The following is a 21,474-nucleotide window of genomic DNA, read 5'->3' as shown; positions in this document are numbered from 1 at the left end:
AGTTGTACCAAGAAATAGATACAGAGAAAGACGAGGTACCTGACTTCCTCACCCCATGTGTAGCGTAGCGTAGAGTAGAACTCAGCGAGAGAACCCCCCTTCTTTCCCTGCCCGCAGACGAGGCACCAGACCCCTCCCTGCACCTCACCCACTACGAACCCCCCCTCTCTGGACCCCACCGGACCCCACCGGCAGCCCACAGACCCCCGGCCTTCCCTCCTCTGCCTGCTTGTTTGCTCGTTGTTTTATTTTTTGTAACTAACGTCTGAAATTGCATTTCTACTCCACTTTTTAAATCATACAATTTAAGTAGCATATTTCAAGCAGTTCCCAAGTCTAATTTGTTTCTCTGTGATTCGGTTTAGGTGGCCAACAATGCTTTTAATGGATTTCCTCAGGTAAACAAAACTCCTTGCCAATCTTAATTCGATGTCCTTGAGTGCCAGTAAGATGTGTTCTATGCTTCACAAATACTCTGTCCCTGCTCAAGGGCACAGTATGGAAATAGTTCAGTCAGAAACCCTGGCACATTCTCCATATATGAGTTGATATAATTAATAGTGTCTGTAATCTCAAGCAGGGTGAATTTTTATTTTGATCCCTGCCAGTACTGTATAATAATAAGCTAATGCGCTTGAACCTGGGACAGAAATGCTAACTATGTATTTATGATGAGTGTACAACATTAGTACTGTATCTACTAATGGCAGAATGCTCCTTACTAACATCTTTCCCTGAATGATTAATCAAAGGCTTTGATTTTTTAATCCTTTTGCCTACTAACCGCATGCTTATTTTAAATGTATTATTTTATTGACTATGATACAGAACTGACCTTCTTTCATTTCTTCCTCCTTTGAAGACGGACAGTGCTGCCCCTGCCTTCGCTGCAGATTTTGATAAGATGGTGAGTAACCACTGTTGTGGCAACAGGTAACCATGTTGTTCTCTGTCTGAGATTGCACCTCATTATGGTTGCAAGCTAATTTTGTGTTGATGAATGCATGTTCCAAATTACGGAGGCATTATATAGAACTGGAGAGAGGGAGGAAGTTCCGGCCCCATTAGTTTAAATGGCCGATGCTAACCTCGCTATCTTTAAAAATGGTGTCCAACCTGTGCTGACTTCTTCCTTCATTTCCACTAACAAGCAAATTAGGTGCCACCTTACCCATGGCCACAAATTATGTTCACCATTGAAATTGACAGCTCATCCACCAATCCACATCACACACAATCCACAACAAGCGTTTGTGTCAACCAGTGATTTGCTGAATCCCTTAAGGTCTAAGCCCTGAGTCCTCAAAGACTTAAATTACATCTATTGATAAGTGATCAAGTTTGAGAGGCTGTAAAGGTTCAAAATGCTCAGGAATGGGACAGCACCTGTGACCTATCCTTAAATTGACAACACCAAAGACGTCTTCGTTTCCATTTTATAGCAGTTGTTTACTGATGTTCTTTCCAGCTTCCAGACTCCCTTTGGGTTTGATGTTTCATGTCACAATGCTATGAGTTGTTGGTAATTTCCTTGTCGACTTGCTGAATGGGGACAGAAGGGGTGTGAGTTAGCCGTCATGCACTTCACAATTTCACAGTGGGACAGCCCTAAGCCCCTGAAGTTAGTGGGAACCTACATTAAAGTCTGTGAGTCCGTGAGGGGAGAGATTGGGATTCAGCCAATGTTTGTACAAATGTGGGCAGATGTAAGCCCTTGAGGGACACCATTTTAAAGGTGGTGGATGTTAACTGACTGAAGCTAACCCTCCGAATTCTGACCACCTGTTCTAAATACTATCCTTTTCTTTTGTTCAGACCGGTATGAATTTCATTTTGTTGTCACTGTTGTTGCTGCTTTATTTTATACATATTTTGTATTTGTGATCATATTTCTGGCTGGTTTATACATTTTTTTCCTGTTTATTGCACATGTTGCAATTATATTAGCTAAGTATTTTAAACACATTCTGCCTTGCCTGCATATGAAAACATATAATGCCTACGTCCTGCTGCATTTGGCTTTGTTAGGTAATGTTTGACCAGCGTATTTCCTGTCTGTATGAGTGGTTGTTATTTGTTTGTCAGTGCTGGAGAGGTCATCCTTAGTTACATAGAGCCACTGTGGCTGTTCCATTCACCTCGTCAGCTAGTCAGCTGTGTGTCTGTTGCTATGCTGGCCCTGTGTGAAGACTGGTTTAATCAGCTGTGTGTCTGTTGCTATGCTGGCCCTGTGTGAAGACTGGTTTAATCAGCTGTGAGTCTGTTGCTATGCTGGCCCTGTGTGAAGACTGGTTTAATCAGCTGTGAGTCTGTTGCTATGCTGGCCCTGTGTGAAGACTGGTTTAATCAGCTGTGAGTCTGTTGCTATGCTGGCCCTGTGTGAAGACTGTGCTGGGTGGCTAGCACTGACACTCTGCCCCTGCCTGTGCTTGTGAAAAGGCGGAGGGTGCGGAGGGCGCTGAGGCTGTGGTGGCCACTGAGGCCCCTGAGGCGACCGAGGGGGCCGAGGGCCAGGTCACGACCCCCCCCGCCCCCGCCGAGGCGGCTGAGACTGCCGAGACCGTGGCTACCAGCCCCCCAGGAGAGAAGGCCCCAGTAAGTGAAGCGTAGCTATGTGCATGAATTTCAGTATTGACCATCGTCATCTCATCACCATCATCATCACCACCATAACCATCATCATCTCATCACCATCATCATCACCACCATAACCATCATCATCGTCATCTCATCACCATCATCATCACCACCATAACCATCATCATCATCATCATCGTCATCTCATCACCATCATCATCACCACCATAACCATCATCATCATCATCATCATCATCGTCATCTCATCACCATCATCATCACCACCATAACCATCATCATCATCATCATCGTCATCTCATCACCATCATCATCACCACCATAACCATCATCATCATCATCATCTCATCACCATCATCATCACCACCATAACCATCATCATCATCATCTCATCACCATCATCATCACCACCATAACCATCATCATCGTCATCATCATCGTCATCATCATCATCATCATTCACCCCAACACTGCCATCATAATTGACATGGTGGTCATCATCGTCATCATCATCATCATCATCCACCCCAACACTGCCATAATAATTGACATGGGGGTCATCTTCGTCATAACCACCATTATATTTTTTTACTGTTTTTTTTTTTTTCATTTTTTTATTGTCACATCTTCTTAAGTGTCCACATCATCTTAAATGCTTTAATAATCATCATCATCATCATCATCATCATCATCCTCATCTTCCTCGTCTTCTTAATCACCACCTTCATGGATCATATCACATAGTGACATCTTCGTCATCACCACCATTCTTTTTTTTATTGTCACATTCATCTTAAGTGCTTTAATCATCATCATCATCATCATCTTCCTCATCTCCTTCATCACCATCTTCATGGATCATATCATCATGTGCTTTACCATTATTTAGTTTTTATTCCATTTCTTTGTTTTCGTATCATGTTTTTTAATTTTTTTTATACTATTTTTTGTATACTATTTTTACTATATATGAGCTGATACAGCAGTATGGAAGTGCACGCTGGTCAGTTGTCTTTTGTCAGACAAACAACAAACTGACATTATCATTCAACCATCGCAGCTATGGTGAACTCAGTTTGACCTCAGTTTGACCTCCGGTGACCTCCGTTATTTAGTTTTTATTCCATTTCTTTGTTTTTGTATCATGTTTTTTAATTTATTTCAATGTTATTTTCACACCTTAGCACTGTATCCATCCAAACATATTATCTGCTAATTGTTCACTGTGTGCTGTGTATCTGGTTCAGACGCCTGCAGAATCACCGGTGTCGGCTGACAATGTGGAGGGGACCCAGACTGAGGTATGTGGTCTACTTTCCCCCATGCCAATCTGCTGTTGCACAAGGGGCCATCTGGGGTGTATGTGGGGCTCTACTGCCTATGAGGGTTATGTGATGTGATTAAAAAAAGAACCCTCATGGCTTTGTGCAGGTTTCATGTCTGTCTGAAGACTCTCTAGGCTTGTGCAGTTATGTTTAGAAGAAAATGGGAATTTTCATTCTATTCACCATTTGTTTTTATTGTAGCTCTTTGTTATTTTTTTTTTTTTTTTTTCATATAACTGATTAAATGTCTTTGTTTTAATTTATCTGCAATGTTAAGTGTGTACAGATGAACAGATATACATTATATCTGTTTTAATTGTAATGCCTAAACACATGGTGTTTTTTTTTACTTTTTGTAAATACCATCAGTTGTTTGCAAAAACAGTATCTGTGACACAGAAGCGTTTTGTCTCAGTTCTATTTCTGCCTAAAGGAACATGCTTAAATGTTCCTTCAGACAGAAATAGGCTCACAATGTTATACAGCAATTCAATGTGGTCCTATTATTCTTTAAATCATAGAACTGCACACAGAAGTAACATTTCACATATAAACTGCAATTTGTGTGTATGTATGTGTACGTACGTAGATCAAAAAGATCAAAAGGGTGTATAGAACAAACCAAAAAACAGGTGTATAGCAATTTGATTCCTACTTCTAGCTGAGAAGTACCAAACAACATAATAAGTATTCCGGACCCGGGGATTACTCTACATAGCCCTCTACTGTACAGAGTAAAGAATGTCTCTTTGTACATGTAGATACCTGCACCTGATGAACCTGAGAAAGAGCAACCCATCCATGAGGCTCCGGTAACTATGAATTATGGCCCAACTGGGCATCATAAAAGCTCATATGTGCTCCTCTCATACAGTATATGAGCTTACAGTAGCTTTAATCTCATTTTTGGTGGCATGATAAACTTCTGTAAATACGATATGTCAGGTTGAAATGTTTTCTCGGCCAGGGACATGACAGATAAGCTATAGCCAGATGAGTGAATGGGGTTCTAACAGTTTCAGCTTCCTCTAAGAGGAACAACTGAAGTGTAAACAACATTTAAAATGTCAGAAGAACAACATATGATGCCCAAACTGAACTGAACTATTTGAATGCAGAAGAACTTAGTCTGTGTGAACAACGCGTTCTCCTCCACGTGTAGGAATCTGCTGCAGTACCCGAGGCAGAGGAGTCCCCCACTGCGGAGGCTCCGGTAACTATCTCTATCCCATAATCCCAGATCCCGCATGGCAGAGCCCCATTTTAGGGATCTGGGCCTCTATCTAATCAGCAATCGCAGGGTTGATATCGTAATGCCTACAGTGCTCGTCTGGTCGCTGAGATACCGAGATATTTGTTCATGTTTCTCAGTGAATTGTGTTTGCCTCTCAATCAGTACTAAATAATCCTGCTTGTACAGCTCCAATCTTTTGTACTTTTATGTGATAAGGATCATTTTTGGCTCTTGAATATCGAGCACATGTGTTTTGTGTTTATGTGTTTTGTTTGTTTGTTTGTATTTGTTTGTTTGTTTGTTTACTTGCTTATTTGTATTTTTTAAAAGAATGTCAGTGTTTATTCATGCGGTCTCCCTCGGCGCATTTAAGGCATCAGTCTCCTGGTGACTGCTAGTGTTATCTTCTCAGGGCCATCCCTCATGTGTAACGCTCATGTTTCTCTGTGTAGGCGTCTCCTGACGACAAGGGGTCTCCCATTGAAGAGGCTCCGGTAACTAATCTCATACTGATTAATCAATTCAAATCAACTCAGACCCCGCTGTGCTGGTGTGACCCCCCCCCCCCCCCCCTCACCCAAACCTCAGCCGGGTGATGATCTCCAGGCAAACACTGGAGCCCCATCAGCCCAGGCAGTGGTGTCTGTATACTGTCTCAAGATGAAACGATTGTCTTTCTAAGATTAATCAGCTATTTTACCTTCTGAATTGGCAAGATTTTTTCTGATGTGATTTGGTAATTTTCAATAGTGATGAGCATTCTTATAGCAACATGTTTTCATCAAAGACAGTATACATTAGTTCCATTATTGTTTCATTATTTTTTGGTTTTCAGACATGGATCCTGTTTTTGTACATGTGTAAAATGGAGATTGCTAATGATGCACCTTGATCATCATGGTTGCAATAGCTTCACAGCAAACCAACACAGAAAATACTCTTTAAAGCTCACTGTCTAGAGTATGCTTTAAAACAATGGTGGCATTACTTCACCATGTCTTCTGTTTTCTGTGTTAGGCCACTTCTAGTTATTACAAACACATCGTTCATCACTTTCTCAAAAACAGTAAATATTTAACTTTTACTGTACATGGCTTTCAAAAAGTCTGTGTCCAGTTGTGACACAGAAGGTCAGATGCTCTCAGCTGTATAGATATTCTCAGTCGGTCTGTGGCCGTTAAAAGGAACACTGACCATAAAAGACAGTACTTATGCCTCAGTAATTGATCAGATTATGTGGTCAGTGACCTCATCCATCTTTGCCCCCCATCAATTAGCATAGCCTGATTAGGCCACACCACTGATGATTGTGATTACAGCCCTTCCGAGCTAACGACCTTCTGTGGTTACCGTGGAGACGGGGCCCGTTCCATAATGAGTGGTTTGTGATGTTCTGGACCCCCTCTCCTTTTCCTGAAGAAGCAAAAAACACAAATGAGTTTGAGCACACAGAGGCTTTAAAGGTGCCATGTGTAAGAATTGAGGTAAAAATATCCAAAAAATGAGCTACACGCATCAAAAGAATGAGAGGAAATAAGGGCGATGATGTCATTAAAAAAATGACAAGGTATAGTGCTGAAGAGATATCAACCTGAATTAGCATGCTAAATTACTAGCCACAGCCCGACAAGTGTCATAATACCAGTTTCGGCCATGGGAGGCAGTATCGGGTAACATAACCGCCAGCCAAACTGCAATACACGTGTCTCGGTTGTTACTCTAGGGTAGACAAACTCACTTTCTGGAGGTATACTGCCCCATCTTTTATGGAATGTGGAGTATGAATTGATTTTTTGGCAGACATTACACATGGCACCTTTAAAAAAAAGCTTTTCATTGAGGTGGTCTGAATAATGATGTGAGCAGATTTTAGGGAGTGTAGAGAGTTCAGAAAGTGATTTCATATGACTTAGTGTCAAGTTGTTATACTTCACTCAGACTTTCAGCTTGTTTAGCTTGTTTAAAGAGTTACAATGAACTCACTTGAAGCACAAAAGCTGAATTAGTTAAAGGTGGTGAGGCAACCAAAGCCTCCTATTGATATAATGGGTAACCAAATTAACCATGCATCAGTAGTTAAACTGACTAGGTCAAACCCATTTTAAAACATCAAATCTCATTGTACATCAGTAGGCTTTGATGTTTCGATCAGTGTTTAAGCTTGACAGTGTAAGTATGTTCTCAGTAGATATTCTGAATGAAAATGTTGTCACAGTTTTGTTCTAAAAATTTAAGAATTTAAGTATTCCCTCTGTAATTTCATGTTTTATCTTTCATTAGTGCTTATGTTTATTACTAAGTATTCTTTAAAGTTTTATTTATTTTATAAGCAATGAACCAAAACTGTACAAAAATGCATACACACACTGTTACTTTCACAGTAACTAGGCATCAGTTTACATCACTATATATGAGCTGATACAGCAGCATGGAAGTGCAAGGAGTCTTTCCCCAGTGATACACCTCCATTCCCTCTCCCCACGCTGGTCAGTTGTCTTTTGTCAGACAAACAACAAACTGACATTATCATTCAACCATCGCAGCTATGGTGAACTCAGTTTGACCTCCGGCGTGGTAAAAACTGATAGGTTTCACCTCTACTCATGGCCCCTATCCCCAGAACCTCATCTTGTACCGCTGCAAAGACTCCCCCTTGTGGTGATTTCAGTGTGGTGCTCCAGTCACCCTGCTCCTCCTCCTCATTCGGCATATTCCCACACCTTCTGAATTGTACTGGTTATTAACGTTAGCATTAGCGCCAACGGCGCGGCAGCGCTGGCTCACACATTTGGCCACGTGTCTCAGGCTGAGGTGGCCAAGCCCGCGGGCGAAAGTGGTGGCGGCGACGGCAACGCGGAGCCAGAGGCCGAGCCCCAGCCCAAGCAGGAGGCGGGTACTGTAGAGGTCAAGGCAGAGGAGGCAGCCAGTGCTGCTGAGGCCAAACCAGTGGAGGGGGCAGCAGACAGTGTTTCGGAGGAGGTATCCAACCACCACGCCAGCTCCTCACATCAACACTTAACCACTAACACTAGCCACTGATCCAGATAGCTTTCGGTTGTTGTTTTTGTTTTTTGACTTTTTCTTTGGTGGCTTTTTGAATGATCAATTGTCAAATTATTGATTTTGTTGAGTGTTTCGGAGGAGGTATCCAACCACCACGCCAGCTCCTCACATCAACACTTAACCACTAACACTAGCCACTGATCCAGATAGCTTTCGGTTGTTGTTTTTGTTTTTTGACTTTTTCTTTGGTGGCTTTTTGAATGAATGATCAATTGTCAAATTATTGATTTTGTTGAACTAATCCTTGTTGGGAGCTGCGTTATTCCTGTTATTGTTTGCCCATTTATTGTTTAATGGTTAAGAAATGGTTTGTTTGTTGATGAAATATGTTATTGTATTGATGGCGTACCAGCCAGTCTGTGTTGATAGCTTTACTGGAGCCGAGTGCTGACATTCCTCTTTTGTGTCTCCCAGGAGAAGATGCCTATCCCCTCTGTTGTGATTGAGCCAGCGTCCAGCAACGAGGGAGATGATGACCGCGATGTGGACATCCTGTCCCCCACCACCACCAGCGATAACGGGGTGCCCCCCACATCTGACGCCCCCTCTGGCATGCCCCCTGGCTTCCTCTATAAGGTCACACAGTGTCACACACATATACATGCATGCACACTCACCCACAACTCACATGCACAACCCGCCCACACACACACACACACACACACACACACACACTCACATACCCCCCCCCCCCCCCTTCACACACACACACACACGCACCACACACACACACTCACATACCCTCCCCCCTTCACACACACCCACACGCACCACACACACACACGCACACACACACACAGCCTTTGTTCATTCAAGCCTGCTTAAAAAATTAATGTCCAAAAACAAATGTGTATGTCTGCTCCCTTTTGCAGGTGGAGGCGATGCATGACTTTGATGCAGAAAACACAGATGAGCTCAACTTAAAGCAGGGAGACATGGTCCTTGTGGTCCCCACATCCCAGTCAGAGGATCAGGTATGATGTTTATACATCATTGTCGCTACCCTCTTCATACTTATTCACAAGCAGGCTTATGAATTAGAACTGGCCCATGGCCCTATACACTAAACTGCAATACTGTTTCTTAACTGTAGAGAGCGCCAGTGCCCCACAGTATATGAGAAACAAACAGTGATGTCTGCCATTACAGTAATAATTTGCTAGAGTATGCTGTGTATAGGGGAGGGAAAAGTGCTAAAGTAAAGCAAAAGTGCTCGTCAACAGACCAACTGACTAGTCCCCACAGCAGCGTGCCTAGTTTATCTGTGTATCTTTGTGAGTTCAGGAGAAAGGGAGCAGGACTATGATCTGGCAGCAGTTAGGCCTTTAGAGTTAACTGCAGACCAGGAAGACTTGGAAGCCCTAGCATCGATGCAGACTGACCAGCACAGAATGTTCAACGCAGTGCTAGTTTACTATTTCCACACTCTTGCTCATTAAAGACAGTGTGTCCTATGTCTCACTTCTAATCAAGAAAGTGTTTGATAACAAGTCACAAATGTTATGACATTGTCAGTCCAGTGTCTTTTGGTTGTGGAAGAAAGAAAGAGGAGAAACAAGTTGAAACTGTGGGTTATTAGATCCAGGTATTCCGAGGCAAAATGCTAACTACCATGGTTGTATCTCCTTACGGAATATCTGATGATTACACTCTGCTTCTAAGAAAGAAATAGGCAAGCTAAACAGCCAATATATAAATAGGCAAGCCAAACAGCCAGCATAAACCTTTTTCCCAATGGTTATGGCTCTGATTCAACATGTTGAATGTGCTGCAAACAGGCTGACGGAGGTCTGTTGGTGTTGCCAGTGCTTTGCACACCGCACTGATTAGTGCCACAGGTGCTCATCGACCAGCCAGACGTTATCAGACGTCCGACTGTTGGCTAGGTCTGTATTCACTATAACAGAGCTCCATCTTTTTCCTCCTCCCTCTCTGTCTTTCTGTGGTCTTTCTCTGACCCTCTCCAGGATGCAGGTTGGCTCACGGGCATGCGAGAGGTTGACTGGCATCAGCAGGGCGCCTTGGCTAAAAAAGGACTGTTCCCTGAGAACTTTGTCCAGCGTGTGGATTAACTGCCCTCGCCGTGCTTCACACACACACACACACACACACATACACACACACAAACACACACACACACACACACACACACACACACACACACACACACGCACACACACACACACACACACGCACACAAACACACACACGGGGCCTCTCGCAACCCAGGAGCCCCAGATGGGGCCACCCACTCCTGTCTCTACGGCAGGCCAGAAGGGACAACAGCAAACAGAACACTCCAGTCACAGAGGGAAAATATCAAAACACATGTAAACCAACATAAATGGTGAACCCACGTGGAAACACACAATAAACCTACTCAAGAGCTTAATGACAATAAACCGATTTATAACAGAGCATGATGCGATAGTTATGGTCTTAACCTTCCTCTTGAAAAGCAAGACCTTTCTGTTTTTGTTTGTTTACCTGTAAACAGCAGCAAATTGATGTGTGCTTTGTTGGAACTGTGGTGACCTCCACACGTAACCCCTATCTGTTTAAAGGAAAACTGATGTGAGTTTCCCTCTAACAAACAAAAAAATGACCTTATCTTCTCTGCACCAAGTGTATTGTATTGATTTTTTCGCTCTGCAGCGAATTTTATCAGACTTTGTAGTGATATGATCTATTTAACCGTTCTAAGTGTTACACAAGACAAATGTTTCCTTTCAGACATTTCAGTCATAAATGTTACCTTGCATCATTGTTAGTGTTCATTGTAGTTTCATGGCTGGATGTGTACGGCTGTGGTGATGATGTTTGGCGTACTATTAACATTGTCCAATGACAAGACTTGCTGTGCTCTTGCCAAATGAATTGAAGTTCTAATTATGAATATGGATATTTGTTCAGCTACAAGCATGAGAAAGTGATTTTTGAGGGAAAAAAATGAAAAACCCTGGACCTGGCAAATACAGCTTTGCAAAACATAAAATGTAGCTCCCCTGAGTCCTTGTGTGTCTTAAACCTTATATCCAGGATAACATATATTAACAAGTCTTTCAGTGAAGACGAGAAAATATCCACCTGTGAATGGAATTTTATGTTCTGATGAATTGTATTTACTGAACTTTATATTTTTTAATCTGAATATCACTGGATTGTTTTTTTTTTTGTGGGTGGGTGGGAAGACAACATATGCAATATATGTGGCTGGTTCAATGGACAACCATGGTCTGACTGTTTAGTTTAGCAAGGACTAAGCCACTCCTGTGATCGTACAGTTAGCCCTCACCATAGAACATTTTTTGTGATGTACATATCTGTGTTAATTTATCTATAAGGTGAATAAAGAATAGTTATCATGGCTATATGAAGATGACCTATGTGATGCATCTCAGTAACTTTCTATTGTCCTTTTGTTATGTTCCACCACATTTGACAGACTACTAATGTCACTTGATTAGCTATAGGCAAAAATCATCAGACACTCTAACTGGCTCTTTGGTCATAATGTGTGTGTTTCTTATTGTTCAGCAATGTCACCGTCAAAGTCATTCCCAGATGTAGGCCTGCACCCTGCATGCCCTAATCAAACAGGAATATGAACCCTGAAACCCAGAATCAGGATTTCCTGATGCATTACTGACTTGTCTGCATGATGAAGCATTCTTGAGTGAAACACAGAACCCCAGTCCACTCCCATATGCCTTGCATGGCAGCCTCTGCTACTGGTAGGCTGATGGGACACAAAAAGGCACCATGTACTTTGCCTGAATTCTGCCACTTTGGCTGAATGACCACATTGGTAGTAGCCTATATTTCCAGTAGATTTATAAGCAAAACTTTGGTTTGGTTCAGACATTGTTTTAGGTAACTGACATTATTATCATAGACCTTTTCACAGCACCTACAATCCCAATGATTGAGACCCTTTGATTGAGACATTTTTGGCAGCATTTTTCAACTCTTGCACCTTTGCATAAACCCATTTTGTTTTACCCGACACACAGTTTGTACACATCTCTGTTTCCTATGCATAATTTATTTCACTAGTATGCCAAATACATAATGAATGAAAAGGTGTGTATCTCACACTGATACACAAGCACAAACACCCACATACACACTTCCCCTTGAGGATTTAGTTGCACTTATATCATGATTTACATCACAGCTCACAGTCATCTGTTTGTAGCTCCAACTCAACACTAACTCTACCCAAGACAGATGTCACCATGAAAACAATGAACTATAATGTGTATATCACTTTTCTGTTATCTGTAGGTAAGCAGTCCATCTGACAAGTTCTAAAACTTTAAAAAGCCATTTATGGATATTGTAGTTGTGTAAAATAACATTAAGATGTTCACTGTCTTCCAAAAGACAATTGTGTGTGTTTTAGGTAATACATTAACTATTCTCACCCTTTCCAGGACAGGCAGCCAGCATGTTTCAACAGAAGGTCTCAGTGACCAAACCTCTGGGCAAATCAGTAGTGATAACATGCACATACTGTACACGACTGGATGTTGGGGATACTACATTCACTGGTACCAGAAAAAAGATGGAGAAGGTTTCCAGAGAATGTTGTACATTGATGCAGATGATGGCAGTACCAATAAAGATGCTGGTTTCAGTGAATATGAGTCAGAGAAACAAGGCTCAGACCAAATTCTACTGAAAATCCCTCAAGTGAAGACGTCTCACTCAGCCGTGTACTACTGCGCCTGCTGGGTCTCTGCCACAGTGATCACCATCAGAAACATCCTGTACATAAAACACACACTCTTTATTATATATCACCAAATTAGTTAATACATGCATGCAGTTTTTTACATACTGTATTTCTATGTTTATCACAGACACAATAGCCTATATCACACACTCACATGTGTGCAGGCACACGCGTACTGTAGACTCTCTGCCACACCTTCTCCTTCCACTGAGGACTTATTTGAACCTCTAAGATCATATGTCTTCTACTTCTACTGACACCTGCCTGTAGCACCAAACTCAACACTGACTCTACTCTCTGATACAGATATCATCTGAGTAACAATGAACTTTAAAGTGTTTAGCATTTTTCTCTTCTATATAGGTAAGCAGCCAATCTAAACAAGTGTTCTACATAGGCATTTATTACAGTATTTCAGTTATTGTGAAGTGAAATCTTTTCTTTATATTCCAGAAGTCAGTGTGTGTTTTTATTTTTTATTTTTTGGTTTATAACTATTCTTTCTTTCTACAGGGCAGGCAGCCAGCATGTTTGAACAGAAGATCTCAGTGACCAAACCTCTGGGCAAATCAGTGGTGATAACCTGCGTATACACGACTGGATGTTGGGGAAACTACATTCACTGGTACCAGAAAAAAGATGGAGAAAGTTTACAGAGAATGTTGTACATTGATGCAGATGATGGCAGTACCAATAAAGATGCTGGTTTCAGTGAATATGAGTCAGAGAAACAAGGCTCAGACCAAATTGTACTGAAAATCCCTCAAGTGAAGACGTCTCACTCAGGCGTGTACTACTGCGCTTGCTGGGACTCATCCTCCCACAGTCAGAATAAATGTCACCAGCCTGCACAGAAACTACAGCAGTGGGATGGGTGACATAAACCCAGAGATTCATCTCTAAAAGTTCACATTTTATAACTTCCAAATAACAGAATATTGACGTTATTTTTTTTATGTTTTGCGTGCACTGCATTATTACCTTGCACTGTCTGTACAAGAGCAAAGCTTTAATAACAGAGGAACTTTCCACAATGAATGACTTGTTTGGCTGAACACCAAAATAACAGTTTCGATCATGGCTTCATGATTAATAGAAACACGTAAAATACAATAATGCACTTATGATCATGCTGGGATCATCCTGACAGTTTGAATAATTGTGAATACCCAACAAGAATATTGCAAGTGTCTGTCTATCTGTGAATACACTTACATTTACACACTTCTTCGTTTAGAGTACAGAGCAAAGAAGAGATATTTACCTCCTGAATCCCTCAGATTACATCTAGTTATTCTGTGACTTATTATTGTGCATTCTGCTCTTACCACAGGGGGAAATACTGAGAACCACTCTTGGCTGGCAGCAAGGTTGATATCAAACCACAACTCCTCCTGCTCTACACATCACATCTGTAGAGCTAATATCATCAACGGCTTTCACATACAGTATCTGGTGTTTGTAGTCCTTGAATTTGAAGCACTGAAGAAAATGATCAGTCCACCCTTTATATGTGCGTGTTCTGTTCTCATCACAGGTGAGATGTATATCTGATGGAATATAATCTATATAGTTTGTAAAAAAGTTATCTAGATGATCCCTTTTTGGAAAATACAGCTGATGTTAAAAAAACAACTAGAGTAAAGTGTGAGGTCAATATGTCACAATGACATCAATGTGTCATGACACTTCAGTTCAGTTGTGGATTTTATTGTTTATTTATTTTAAGAGCAATACAAATCAAGTCATATTTTAATTGAAACACACAGGCATTTCTACACACTGACCTTAACGTCTTTCTTTTCAGTGGTGGGGGCCGTGGAACTCAATCAGGAGATCAGTGTGTCTGCAGCTGTGGGGAAAGAGGTCTCAATTCACTGCACTCATAGAACTGGGTGTAATTATGCCATCCACTGGTACCAGAAAAAAGAGGGAGAGAGTTTTAAGAGAATATTGTACGTAGTTATAAGCTCTGGTGCCAAAACAAATGACCCTGGTTATCAGGAGTTCAAAGCAGAGAAAAAAGGAAATAAATTCACTCTAAAAATCCCGCAGTTGAAGTCGTCTCATGCGGCAGAGTACTACTGTGCATGCTGGTCCTCCCACAGCCAGAATTAATGTTAGCAGCCCGCATAAAAACTAGTAGCAGGATGGGCTCACATAAACCAAGAGATTCATGTCAGGGAAAGCAAACAAGTTCATATTTTATACGTAACTTCCATGGAATATTGTCATGTTTTTGTGTCTGACCGATTATGTTTATATTATTCTCTTCCTATTAGTTCCCATCTGTACATTACTGCCTGTTTGAGAATCCACTCACCTCCATCATTAACACAACTAACACTGTTTTTGTATTCATGAGCATCACAAATAAGTCAAAGAAAACATGTAAACGCTAATGTAATGTGTGTAAATACACAATACACAGTATTTTAAAATGAAATCACTGTTCTACTCAGGCAGTCCAGCTTTGAAATACCTCATGTAGCAAACACCATGAAGCATTTGGTCCCATATGCTAAAAAAATATATATATAAGAACTATGAAACCATCTCCCAAAAAAATCCCTCCATGTGCCAATCTTAGCCTTATATCTGTTTGAAAGCTGGAATTACAACCTGCCAATGAATGACTCAGCATCTAGTAAGAACTCATGTCAATATTTGGTAAGACAATGGTCACCAAAATAAGTTAAAGCACTTTCCGCTCATCATTAATACACCTCTTATATGACATACACTAATGATCCTGACAATTCAAACACATGTGCTTGTCCAAATATAAATGTGCAAATGTCTGAGTAAATGGTAAAGAATAGACATACATCTGCATCTGTGTTATTAAGAGTACAGAACAAAAAATGAAACGACATTTACCTCCTGAATCCCTCAGAAGAAATGTTGTCATTTGGTGAGATATTCTTGTACTAAAATAGTTTGTGTTTATATCTCCCAAACTTTTCTAGTCTGGTTTTCCTACATGTTGCAATTACTGCCCTTCCAGCTGCCCGTCTTAATAAGAAATCTGTACTATAATAATAACACAGAACCTTCCAATGAGTAACTGAGGGTGATCCTGACAGTAAGAATTACTGAGAATGTCCTGTTCAACCACTCTGATTGGCTGGCAGCAAGGTTGATATCAAACCACAACTCCTCCTCCTCTACACATCACACCTGTAGAGCTAATATCATCAACGGCTTTCACATATGTGGTGTTTTTTAGTCCTTGTATTTGAAGCACAGAGGAAAATGATCAGTCCACCCTTTATATGTGTGTGTTCTGTTCTCATTACAGGTGAGATGGAATCTAATGGAATATAATCTGCATTATTTGTAAAATAGTTCTCTAGATGAACCCTTTTTGGAAAATTACAGCTGATGTTAAAAAACAACTATAGAGTAAAGTGTGAGGTCAATATGTCACAATGACATCAATGTGGCATGACACTTCAGTTCTGTTGTGGATTTTATTAATGATTTATTTTAAGAGCGATACAAACCAGGCCATATTTTAATTGAAACACACAGGCATTTCTACACACTGACTTTAACGTCTTTCTTTTCAGTGGGCTGTGGAACTCAATCAGGACATCAGTGTGTCTGCAGCTGTGGGGAAAGAGGTCTCAATTCACTGCATTTATGGAACTGGGTGTTGGGACTACATCCACTGGTACCAGAAAAAGGAGGGAGAGAGCTTTAAGAGAATATTGTACATCGGTATAAACTCAGGAACCAAAGTAAATGATCCTGCTTATGAAGAGTTCCGAGCAGTGAAAACTGGGAAAATGTTTACTTTGAAAATCCTGCAGTTGAAGTCCTTTCATGCGGCAGTTTACTACTGTGCATGCTGGTCCTCCCACAGTGAGAATAACTGTGAATGTCCTGTGCAAAAACACTGATAGGTCCAAATAAATTTTTAATATTCAACATTAACTGTACCTTCAAATATAGCTGCAAGCAGCAATGAGGGGGCCAAGCAGCCAGTTTAGCAGTCCAGTTTTGCCATGTAACTCAATGCTGTTACATCAACCAACCAACCCAAGATTGGCGTTATGAGTTATAAGGTCATTTCCTGTTTCGTGGCTTTGCCACCAATTTCAATTGGCTATTAGGGCGAATGCTTTTGTCAATCGTTCCAGAAAGTAATGCACTGATAAGGCATGGTCTGAAGATGGTCTGTGCCAATTGGTGAAGATCAGATGAAATTTGTGACCTGTGAAAACTTTTTAGTGTTTTTGCCCTGATGGATTTTCCTCCATTTTTGGATGGCTGATTGCAAGACTTTAGGTTTAAAAATTGTGAGCATTTGGGCAGGATGTGGGTAGTTTTACGATCAGAGTAAGCGCCTCACATTATCCACAGGTCTGCACCTCCAGTGCTTGAAGTGGAGAAAAAAAGGTGCCGGTACTCATCATTCACATACGGTGCATCAATATCAGCAAATGTATCAGCTGGTATTGCGACAGGGCCGTAGTCACCATAGACCATAGAATATTCAGATATGACCAAAATGTCCCCCACAATACGGTCATAGAAAAATAAATAAAGAAAAAATAAATGCTATACTACAGGAAACCAACAAGTACCACTATACTATATTAGTGACCTATATAGGTCTGTAGTACAGTAGTAAAAATGGTTCCAGAGAGAGTACACCCCAGAGTGGTTTGTCCTGGTGGTTTTTTGCTTTTTATTAGTGGCGTGCGCCATCAAAAGCTTCCATACCGGCTACTGCGGTACGGTATACTGTAGGGCTGTCAACAATATCGCAAGAGCTACCGGTTTAATTCTCACAAATCTCGTTGGAAAAGTGTAGCACATAAGGAGACCTCATTATTTGTTGGAGCCGATAAGACTAAAAGGGAACTTTGAAGCATTTTCCATATTGTGGCATAATTTTCCTCTCAATGATAGTGAAAGTGAAACTCATTTATTTTAAATGATTAATTTGTGTGTGTATGTGACATTGATTTCTTTCACGTCTTACAACCTAAATAATGCATTCATATGCTAGTAGTAACATCAGAAATTATCCTGTTTATAGGCCTCTTAGAAATAGTTGTTGCATCTTGCATTTTACATTTAGATGCGCGCTCAATTGCGCATCCATGCAGGCAGACTCAAACAACTTGAGAAAATACATTTACAATGCACTGGCGGTGATAGCCTACAGTTATTGTGAATCGCAGACAATAATCAAAGAAAGGAATTTGCACCTCCATTCACCAAGTAAAGGCTGGAGTAATGTTTCTACATGTTGGCACAAAATGTAACTTCTGTCAGAAAGGAATGTATGGGGTAACGTGAGGTGAGTCAGACAGAAGAGGGGCCTGTCTTAGTAGCCTATTCCTGAATTCTGTCCCTTTTAAACTACGTTAAAATTGTTATTAGTCACCAGCATAATATATCAAAATCAAAATACAAAATCTTATTAGGCTTTAGGTCCAAAAAACTAATATTTAGGTGTAAGTAATTAGTCAAAGAGACATTGTATTCTGTGTAATATAGAAGGTAACAAAGTAAGGCTACTCTAGTTTCAATTTATTTTAAAATATAAATTTTGGAGACAAATGGAGTCATACAGGTCTATGTCCAGGGATGGATTACTGAATGGGCATACAGGGCCAGGGGGTTCAGGGGGCCTTGAGGCCCAATCCTCTGTGTGTGAAATTGCTTCTTCTCCACCCTTCTCTTCTTTTTCCACAAAACTCACCAAAAGTCATCATTTAAGGGGTCATTTTTTAAAAAAAAAAAACCTTCTGGGGGAGCATGCCCCCGGACCCCCCTATATTAATTGGATCCATCCATGCCTATGTCCATCAACAGTTTGGAATACCCTAATTGACTAACTTAACTAATAACTTGTTTGTGATTTTGTACAATATTTCTGCAGGGGGTCTGTTAGGGTGTCCCACAAACCCCACCACAGATTTGGTCCCCCCAATGTTGACATCATGACTACGGCCTTGTATTGCAACATCAAATAGGCGATTATAATCTTAATTTTTACAGTGAATAAAAAATACTAAGAGATATTGGTGATGAATCTCAGTGTGCTTACTGCCTTGGCCTATTTACAGACATGCAAACTGAGAAGGACTGAAAAAGGTTACATATTTGCAAAGGGAACAAAGGGAATAAAATGCCCCAACAAGGCTCAGACCAAATTGTACTGAAAATCCCTCAAGTGAAGACGTCTCACTCAGCCGTGTACTACTGCGCCTGCTGGGACTCATCCTCCCACAGTCAGAATAAATGTCACCAGCCTGCACAGAAACTCCAGCAGGATGGCCGTACAACCAGAGATTCATTTCGAAAAGTTCACATTTCCAAAATATTACAGAATATGGACATGTTTTGCGTGCACTGCATTATTACCTTTGCAGCTGCCCAACCATCGTGAGTTCGCTGCCCCCAGCGGTTCCGCCAACCGTCCGTCGTCCAAGAACCTCTTCCTCGTCGCTCTCCCTCGGCTCTGCTCACGCGTCGCGGCCAGGGCCACCGCCAACTCCAGCCTCGAGCCGCCCGGCAGGGGCAGGGGCTCCTGGTCTTCTTGCGGCAGAGTCAGCGTCCAGGCCAGCGTCGTCTTCTCTGATTGCTTCTTTAGGCCCCTCTTCCGGCAAGATCTCCTCCCATGGCCGCAGGCAGATCCAGACGACAGCTCCTCTCCTCCAGCGGCAGTAGTGACAGAAGGCCGCAAAAAGCTTTTTAGTAGCCCTTACAAGGGCTCTCTCCAGATCTTCTTGTGTGGGCCTCCACCCAGTGGTGAGGTCTCCCGCTCCAAGCTTCTCTCACTGGGCGGAGGCCATGTTCAAAAGTTGCTTCTGACACCAATGTAATGATTGATGTGACACATACAGTTGTCCAATCAAAGGTTTATTAGCTGAAGCAGGAATCTCACAAATACCATTACATAGGAAACACAAGGAAAGTCAATAAAACAAGCACGATACACGAATAGGGTAGTCACATACAATACACCGGGTAAAACACATGAGGTACAACCTAAAGAAAGACTACACAAGCTAACACATACATGACAAGGTAAACGCAATTACACTCACGAAAACCGACATTACACAAACCAGCATTCACACACATTGCATTCTGGGGCACTCATTCCGGAAGACACTGACGTTACAATATGTTAATCCCAAGCAAATGGTCACTTTCTCTTGTTTGGCTGAACACCAAAAATAACAGTTTCGATCAAGGCTTCATGATTAATAGAAACACGTAAAATACAATAATGCACTTATGATCATGCTGGGATCATCCTGACAGTTTGAATAATTGTGAATACCCAACTAGAATATTGCAAGTGTCTGTCTATCTGTGAATACACTTACATTTACACACTTCTTCATTTAGAGTACAGAGCAAATAAGAGATATTTACCTCCTGAATCCCTCAGATTACATCTAGTTATTCTGTGACTTATTATTGTGCATGCTGCTCTTACCACAGGGGGAAATACTGAGAATTACTGAGAATGTCCTGTTCAACCACTCTGATTGGCTGGCAGCAAGGTTGATTTCAAACCACAACTCCTCCTACTCTACACATCACACCTGTAGAGCTATCTATATATATCTATCTGAACTAATATCATCAACGGCTTTCACATATGTGGTGTTCTTTAGTCCTTGCATTTGAAGCACAGAGGAAAATGATCAGTCCACCCTTTATATGTGTGTGTTCTGTTCTCATCACAGGTGAGATGTAAATTTGATGGAGCATAATGTTCATTATTTCTTAAATTATTCTCTACTGTAGATGAACCCTTTAGGAATATACGTAATATGCTAAAAAAAAGTATAGGTATAGTATAGTAAAGTATGACGTCACAATGACATCAATGTGGTATGACACTTCGGTTCAGTTGTGGAATGTATTATTTATTTTGAGAGCAATACAAATCAAGCCATCTTTCAACTGAAACACACAGGCATTTCTACACACTGACCTTAATGTCTTTCTTTTCAGTGGTGGGGGCTGTGGAACTCAATCAGGAGATCAGTGTGTCTGCAGCTGTGGGGAAAGAGGTCTCAATTCACTGCACTTATGGAACTGGGTGTTGGGACTACATCCACTGGTACCAGAAAAAGGAGGGAGAGAGCTTTAAGAGAATATTGTATGTAGTTATAAGCTCTGGAGCCAAAACAAATGACCCTGGTTATGAGGCATTCCAAACACAGAAAAAAATAAATAAATTCACTCTAAAAATCCCACAGTTGAAGTCCTCTCATGCTGCAGTGTACTACTGTGCGTGCTGGGATGAGGATTCCTCCCACAGCCAGAATTACTGTTAGCAGCCTGCACAAAAACTAGTAGCAGGATGGGCTGATATAAACCCAGAGATTCATCTCAGGGAAAGCAAACAAGTTCACATTTTATGTCACTTTCAACATTTTATGTCACTTTCAACAAACTGGATATTGCCATATTTGTGTCTGAACTATCCTAGTTAGGTTTTTTTTTGGTTTGTTTCCATGTGCACATTACTCCCTACT

The 21,474-nt window shown here is 41.2% G+C and overlaps 1 protein-coding gene and 1 long non-coding RNA gene across 10 annotated transcripts in view; one reads left to right on the top strand and one right to left on the bottom strand.

Moving 5' to 3' along the window:
• amph (amphiphysin) overlaps positions 1–11,599 on the top strand; it is a 32,438-nt gene extending 20,839 nt beyond the window's left edge. For 4 of the 8 annotated variants that reach the window (XM_042089133.1, XM_042089156.1, XM_042089163.1 and 1 more), the window contains 11 exons: positions 366–398; positions 863–907; positions 2,440–2,595; positions 3,843–3,896; positions 4,682–4,732; positions 5,083–5,133; positions 5,607–5,648; positions 7,960–8,133; positions 8,632–8,793; positions 9,090–9,191; positions 10,185–11,599. In XM_042089133.1, coding sequence (XP_041945067.1) covers positions 366–398; positions 863–907; positions 2,440–2,595; positions 3,843–3,896; positions 4,682–4,732; positions 5,083–5,133; positions 5,607–5,648; positions 7,960–8,133; positions 8,632–8,793; positions 9,090–9,191; positions 10,185–10,289 — 975 coding nt within the window. In that variant the 3' untranslated portion in view covers positions 10,290–11,599. The other 4 variants (XM_042089142.1, XM_042089170.1, XM_042089181.1 and 1 more) reach the window with 4 other exon arrangements.
• LOC121707206 lies at positions 6,414–20,014 on the bottom strand. Of its 2 annotated transcripts, none has more exons than XR_006031267.1 (3): positions 19,340–20,014; positions 14,743–14,807; positions 6,414–6,567 (listed from the first exon to the last, which is right to left on the bottom strand). It is a non-coding gene; the product is annotated as an uncharacterized LOC121707206 (long non-coding RNA). The 2 variants fall into 2 exon arrangements; XR_006031266.1 differs by lacking the exon at positions 6,414–6,567 and adding an exon at positions 12,512–12,987.
• Positions 20,015–21,474: the final 1,460 nt, after the last annotated feature.

The sequence above is a fragment of the Alosa sapidissima genome, chromosome 1 (genome assembly GCF_018492685.1).
Source record: "Alosa sapidissima isolate fAloSap1 chromosome 1, fAloSap1.pri, whole genome shotgun sequence".
Lineage (NCBI taxonomy): Eukaryota > Metazoa > Chordata > Actinopteri > Clupeiformes > Clupeidae > Alosa > Alosa sapidissima.
Note: the sequence above shows the minus strand (reverse complement) of the source record. Positions and strands in the feature narration are given on the sequence as shown.